The sequence below is a fragment of the Paroedura picta genome, chromosome 5 (assembly GCF_049243985.1).
Source record: "Paroedura picta isolate Pp20150507F chromosome 5, Ppicta_v3.0, whole genome shotgun sequence".
In the NCBI taxonomy this organism is placed as follows: Eukaryota; Metazoa; Chordata; class Lepidosauria; order Squamata; family Gekkonidae; genus Paroedura; species Paroedura picta.
Window position 1 is genome coordinate 75,017,766 of NC_135373.1, and position 7,277 is coordinate 75,025,042.

A 7,277-nucleotide genomic window follows, 5' to 3' on the forward strand; every position below is an offset into this window, starting at 1 on the left:
ACCATTTACTGCATCATATATTCATACCAGTTACATCATTTTAATTTGTCTCTTCCATATGACTGAGTTTACTAAAAGGGCAGTGAGACCCACATATGTTCCCCTCCCCAAAATCTGCATGCATAGTTTGTTTTGCACTTGTCATTGCAAATTATCTTATGCTAACTGCATTTTTAAAACCCCTTTATTTTTTCAGTGATGCAGATGATCACAAACCTCTAAAAAAGGGAAGCAGGACACCTTCAGACAGGACTGTGAAAAAAGAGGACAGCGATGATAGTTTAGTTGACTATGGAGAAGGTGTCAATGGGCAATTCAATGAGGATGGCTCCTTTATTGGACAATACAGTGGTAAAAAAGAGAAAGAACCTGCAGAAGGAAATGAAAGTTCTGAGGCTCCTTCACCAGTCAACGCAATGAATTCATTTGTCTAAATGAAGAAAACGGCAACAGTCGTGCCCATTTCCAACATTTTCATCATTTTTTTCAAGCACTTGTATGTTCTGTATTATTGGACATGACAGAAACCACTGTTCTACGCAACAAAAGTGTTTATGCTCTAAGTACACAGAGGTTGAATGGTTATGCTATATAGCAACAGTGATACATTAGTATGAGTTAGAATACAAAACTGGAAGCATTTTGCACAAAATTGATTTTATATTAAAAATTAGAACAGAATAACATCAACAAAGAATGTTGAAGGTAACATTATAATGCATGCAAAGAGCTGCATATTACACAGACAAAGTTGGCTATGCCACTGGAAATTGTTTTGATACTTCATTAGGCAGTCCTTAATTGAATCCCTGGATATGAAGTCAATTTTCATTGTCAGAGTGTTTGGTAGTATTATATAGAACTTCAATGTCTTTGTGGACATTGTTGTGAAATTGGTGACTTAATGTCTAGCTATCATTATGTCTTTTTTGCAAGACAGTTAGGAACAGTATGTACAGTATATGATTGATAAATGACTTTTAAGTATGCCACTTGCATTTGCTGATGCTTACTGAGATCCCCCAAATCTGCTCTTTGCTCCTCTTACTTCATAGCCTTTTTAATCTATCAAGTATTACTGCAGTACAGTGTTTTGTTTTGTTTTGATCATCCTATGTATGTTGTATTTTAGGGCATAATACAGTATGCATTGTAATGCATTTTGAATTTGTACAGTTGTGGAAGTGAAATTTTAAAGTGAGATTAAAAATGATTCCAGAAACATACAGGGCAGAATACATTCAGTGCCTTCAAATAATGTGCATTCCATAATGTACTGTAGTTGGGCATAACCCATTTGGAATTTTTCCCATGCAAGTTTCACTGAAATGAAGGGGAATGGCAAATGTACTCATGCATTTTAGTGGGGCTTGACAAGGAAAGGTATCCAATGGATCATACCCCTGTTCAGTCAGTTAGTACAATAGCTTATGACTAATTAACTGCCATCATTGCCAAAGTAATCCAGTTTGTTGAGGGTTTTTTGATGTCCAGATATGGTAGTAAAATGGTTGGGTTGAAAAAAAGAGTAAGTATTTAAGTTATACAGTGCTCATTAAGATTTACTTTCAGTAATGGAGATATAAACTGCTAAGTAGAGAAGCTAACGCAACCTGTTTTTATTGCCTTATGCAGTTTTACAGACAAATGGCTGAATTTGGGTACTGAAGAAACATGACATAAAGAAGCAAAATAAAAATTCTTCCAATAATACATTAAACCCCCATGCTCACAATAGCACTATTTCAAAAACTCAAGTCACATTGATTATTTAATAAAGCAGCTTTTAACATGATGCCTGACATGAACAGGCATGTAGCTCACAATGAAGCCATGGCATTCAATTTGAAAGCAAGTTTAGTCACAACCATTGCGATATGTTAGAAAATTACACACACAAACACACACACAAATATATATCACAGAAATGGTTTACCTCCAAATATGAAATTTTATATAACAACCTATGGTTGAAGGAATGCTCAATTTCATTTGCCAATAAATTGGTTTTTTCATAACTTGCATCAAGTTTAATTTTAAGTAAGCTTTTGATATGTAGATATTTTGTTGAATTTGTAAATACACTTAAAGTGTAGATGCTATATGCTTCTAGGTGTTACAAATAAAAATCCATTTTGTTGTACTGTGTAAGAAGTACTACAGCCAGTGGAGTGCATGGTATTTTAAAGCATCTATTAAATATTTATGAAATGAAAATTTGATATAATGAGATGTTCTGCTTTCTGGCTGCAGCTTTTTAGGTCATGTGCCAATCACCTAATATCTGCTACTGTGCAGCTTCCATTCATTTTATCTGCATCCATATGAGCCCTGTTTAAACGAATGGAGGTTGTACCAGCAACAGCACTTAGTGGGTTGTGCCCAATATTATTAATATGTCTGTGTATCAGTAAACTGACACTGGATCACAATCCAATTTTGGAGCTTTGATGCACAGACTGTAGTTAAAGCACAAATTTGCATTAATCAGCTAACAGGCATCCCAAAAACTTAGCAAGAAATTTATCATTTCTCATAGGTCACACTTTTACAAAAGATAGCAAAAAAAAAATCAGCTGTACAGCACTGATTACTAAGCACAAGTAAGAATACATTCCTACTAGGATTTGCCAACAGTATTGGAGACAAGCATTCATTTATCTTTTAAATATAGATGCTAAATTTATCCATGCATGTGAAAAATGCACAGAGAAATCACTTCTGTAATAGTGCAACACATTTTGTATGAAAATAAATGTGGTTTTAAAGTTTCACTTGCTGTTCAGTTTTTATACAATAATTAGCTTCAAAGCCTGTTACTAAAAACGGGCCTTGAAAAGGTCCCCTCCCCTGGTCCCTTGCCAGGTAGCTTAAGGTGGCCTTTGGCGGCAGTTTGCAGCCAGATCAAGGGGGGCAGGTGGGGGCTGGGCAGCTCATTAGCAGGGCCAGGATAGAGCTCCTTAGCAATCAGCTAGTCAGCTCCTTAGCAGTCCTTAATGAGCAGTCAGCAGGCCCAGCCTAGCAGGCTAAGAGGCCCTCGTTAGGAGGCCCTCCACCACAATCTTTTGCCCAGGGCCCTCTCACCTGCTGCTGGTTCCAGGCTCTGAGGCATTTGAGAGCAAAGAGGCTAGAGTCCAGGGATGGAGGGCGGGAGTTACAGGGGCAGGGCCAATCAGGGCAAAGCTGGCTGCAACCTGATTGGCCCTATTCCAACTTGGACAGCCAGACACGTCCCACCCCCTAGGCTGTTTTATAAATATATAGAGAAACAACAATGGATAAGGATATACAACAGATTAATGTATACTCTTGGGAATTGGGAGTATATAATTCTAAATAAATTCAAGTGGGTAGCCATGTTGGTCTGAAGCAACAGAACAGAGTTTTAATCCAGTAGTACTTTTAAGACCAATCAAGTTTTATTCAAGGCATGCATGCATGCATGCTTCTTCGGCTACCATGGAATGGGAATTACCAGTCCATACATATAGGTTGAGAGTGAGAAATAAATTAGCATACAGAATAATGAAGATATTTAAAAGATTCAAGGAGCAAGCAGGAATAACATGCTTAGTTTGTAAGCTTACCATGTGTTTGGGTTAAATGAAGGGGGGGAGGACAGTGAAGGAAATAAATGTCAAGATTGAGATCAACAGGTAGATGTGTCCCTAACTGTAGAATGTTGAGAATAATTATGCTCCATCCATCTCCTCTCAGGCATAAAGGCATCTTTATAGCATTGTTTTAGAAGTGAGGTAATTGCCTGTTGAGAGTTATCTTCTCTGTCCCCAGACCAGAGAAACGCATTCCAATCTACCATTCCACATACGTTACATTATATGATTCAAATCTATTTAAGAAACAAAATTAAGAGGATGTATGGCTCTTCTGGGAGATTATTAAGAATGTAGATATAAGGACTGAATGAGGTTAGCATATGAAGTGAGATATCCCTGTTAAATCCTGGGTATTCCATTCCAAAGCAATGGACAATGCAGGCTATCAGATGACTCATTCATTTGGAAGAACTCTAGAGAACATGCCTGATCCAAGCATTTCTTAAGGCTAGTGGATTTTGCCAGATATGTCACAACTGAGATTTGTTTACTTTTACTCCTGAAATTTCACTCAAAACTTCCATTGGATTTAAGAGAACATGAGAAGCAATATCAAAGGTGCAAAGAGGGAACATTTGTCCCTGTTTCTGCGGAGACCACATAGACCACAGATAAAGTCCCCTACAACCTAGTTTCTCTGGGGAACATGAGCAAAGCGTACACATATCATATTGCAAAACAAAATTGAGTAACCCTGTCAAAACACTGTGTACCAACACACACGCTAAGACTAGGCTTTTTAGCATAAAACCCCTGAAGAGATTTACTCATTGCTTTTGGTGATGCTTTCATGTTGCAACATACAGATGTGCTTTGCTCTAGATTGGCTCAATTTTAAAGTCTCGGACTCTTAACACTCCCCCCCCCCAAAAAAAAACTTTTTCAGACACCAGGGAGCGGGGGGGGGGAAGGGGGGGTTCAAAGTGAAAATCCCTTCAGACTTCCTATAGATCAGGTTTTGATCTGAACAGCAGTTGATGTGAGTGAAGATCCAGACTAAAAGAATTTTACTATTATCCTAGTATGTCTTCCTGGTTTTTGTGTGGCTCATGTTCGTGTGTTATCCTTTCTCTCCTGGCTCTCTAGAAGCTGCGAAAAATGGAATTATTCAAGAGGGCTTCTCTGTGCAGGCAATAGGTAGCACTGTTAAAAGTGGGCTTCATAAAGTTACTGTATAAGTTACCAGGGACTGTGATCCATTTGTTGATAGTTTGCTGTGGGTTGGCTCCCACTGCATAATTTTGGGTCATTTCATGTGTCATGTTTATGCTTTGCTTCAGTTCTGTTTTTTTAGGCTTCTGGCTGGATCTACAACCCAAATGTTATTCTATTGTTTATTGAAAGTCCCATCTTGTTGATTGCACTGACTCACTCTGTGTAATCCACATGGAGTCCCAGTGAAAAAGGTGGACTATAAATAACATTGTTAAAAAAGTGATTTTCTAGTTTTTTAAATCAAGCTCTGCTTAAGTGGAGTCCTAGCATTCTGCTGTGCAAGCACTTTTCTAACTATAATTCATTTTTGTGTCAAATGATTGTGTGTCGCAGAGAATTTGTGGCTGCAAACAGTCCAGGAAAAAGATATGTTCAGTTAAGATTTTGAGTTTGTGTCCAATTTTGCAGTTCACTGAAAATCCACTGACCTCAGAATATTTGCTTGTAGGTAATGCTTCAAGAAGTATTTATAAAAATGACAATTCCATAGTTATGGCACAACTTCCAATTTATAGGTCAGTAGTCCATCTCACACAGCAATCACATTTCATCTGTTTCAAAAAGTGCCATAACTATTCAGAGGTCTTAGCCTGAGAGGTCACAAAGGGTGGGGAAAAAACACATATGTGTGAAATTGAGTCCAAGTCACCATGGACATCATAGCCTGGAAGCAAAAATGATGCTCTTGTTTGTCATACTCAGCCCACATACATATGTCATTGCTTGTTGCCACGCTTAGTTACTTTATAACCATCTAATTTATTATTAGGAGCTTTGGATAAACCTAAGTCCAACAGTTCAAGCAGATGTTGCAGTACAACTTTTCACCCCTTTGTCACTAATAGCAGTTAGAAATTAATATCAAAATGTAGATTTGCCATTATTTTGTGAAAAGCGAGATATTAATGACTGGAGGACCATTGTCCATGGGGTCACGATGGGTTGGACACGACTTTGCACCTAACAACAACAACAACAACAACAACAACAACAAAAGGCAGGCATAGGCATAGAGGCAGACTGCCGACAAATATAGTTTTGTTTTACAGTGTAATGTTTCAGAGGAAATACATTCTCATTTAATTGCATAGAAAGGGTGCTTCCAGACCAGACTATCAATAAACTAAGCAAACATATCCTGAAAGGTTGTGCTGTAACATCTCATGCAGCCATGTCTTACCTGTGACTGCTGTTTGCTGCAGTGGAGGGCTGGCCTGGGAAGAGGACATGGCAGTGAGGCAAGCACAGCCGGCACCATCACAACCCACCAAATTTGCAGATCTCCCTTTTGACAATTCATGGAAAAACAAACAATTGCAGGTTGCTCAAATGCCTAAATATCCAGTTGTAGTAAACAATGCTAGGGGTAACCATGGGAATGTTTAGTTCTCCATGCCCTGTTTGCTGGCTTTCTAGGGACATCTGTTGGCCACTGTGTAGAACAGAATGCTGGACTAGACGTAGAGCTGATCTGATTCAGCCAGGCCGTTTTTATGAGGTACCTGCGTCTGCATGAACATTCCCTGTAGACAAAAGTGTCATCTCCTCGGTTCTTCTGAAGCCTCTCCTATTCCAGTAGAGTAAATCACAATTGGTTGTTTGATTTGGGGAAGCAGTGTTCTGTCAAAGAAGTAAATGGGTGCCGGGAATAATATTAGCAGATGACACATTGGGGATCACTGGTTTACATATCTGTAAATTATCTTGAGAAGAGAGGTATGAATGACCTGGGGGAGGGTGAACAGAGGATTTCTCCTAAGGTCCTTGTGGTCACACATTTTTATACCTACCTTAAGCTGCAAGCTTCATACAAAAGATAATGTTGGAGACTGTAGGACCCTTGTGAACAAAATGCCATGTATCTGAGGGGAGAGGGAAATTAATGCATGTGCAAATTAAAAGGTTGTTTCATCTCACTTATTTAAAGAAGATTTCACCCAATTCTCCCCTCTTTCTGCAGTCAGCTTGACCGATTCTGCACAGAAGCACAAAACCCGTGCTGCCTCCTGCCTGCAAGCATGCTGCTGTAAGGTGCACATTTACAAACTTCCTGATGGGAGACCCCCTCCTGCATTTTACTGCTGCCTCATTGTGGCTTTTTGCCTCCCAACAAGGCAGCAAGGGAAAACTTCTCACCTCCCCCCCCTCCTCCTCGGATTGTCAGTCACAGCAAGGCACCAATCACAGCACAGTGGTTGTCTCAAGGACTCAAACTTCCATCCCCTCCAAGCTCCCAAATTAATTTTTAAGTGCATTTCCGTGTTGCTATGCAGTAACATGACAACATTAAAACATTTTCAATTTAAAACATTTCCACGTTGCTATGGAGAAATGCCACAACTTATAAGTTTTCACCCCCTCTTTTTGGGATTCAGGTTGTTTTGATCTCTGTGCTCTGGTAAATTTGGGAGAAGCTGAAAATGGTGACTGGATCCCAAAGAGTGA

General features: G+C 39.1%; 1 protein-coding gene and 1 long non-coding RNA gene across 37 annotated transcripts in view; one reads left to right on the top strand and one right to left on the bottom strand.

Moving 5' to 3' along the window:
• NRCAM (neuronal cell adhesion molecule) overlaps positions 1–2,774 on the top strand; it is a 193,182-nt gene extending 190,408 nt beyond the window's left edge. For 34 of the 36 annotated variants that reach the window (XM_077338545.1, XM_077338528.1, XM_077338525.1 and 31 more), the window contains one exon: positions 197–2,774. In XM_077338545.1, coding sequence (XP_077194660.1) covers positions 197–434 — 238 coding nt within the window. In that variant the 3' untranslated portion in view covers positions 435–2,774. The remainder of the gene's footprint in view (positions 1–196) is intronic. The other 2 variants (XR_013231151.1, XM_077338546.1) reach the window with 2 other exon arrangements.
• A 2,390-nt stretch (positions 2,775–5,164) lies between these two features.
• Positions 5,165–6,694, bottom strand: LOC143839084 (uncharacterized). The gene is made up of 4 exons (XR_013231595.1): positions 6,623–6,694; positions 6,335–6,452; positions 6,013–6,117; positions 5,165–5,422 (listed from the first exon to the last, which is right to left on the bottom strand). It is a non-coding gene; the product is annotated as an uncharacterized LOC143839084 (long non-coding RNA).
• Between the last annotated feature and the right edge of the window lie 583 nt (positions 6,695–7,277).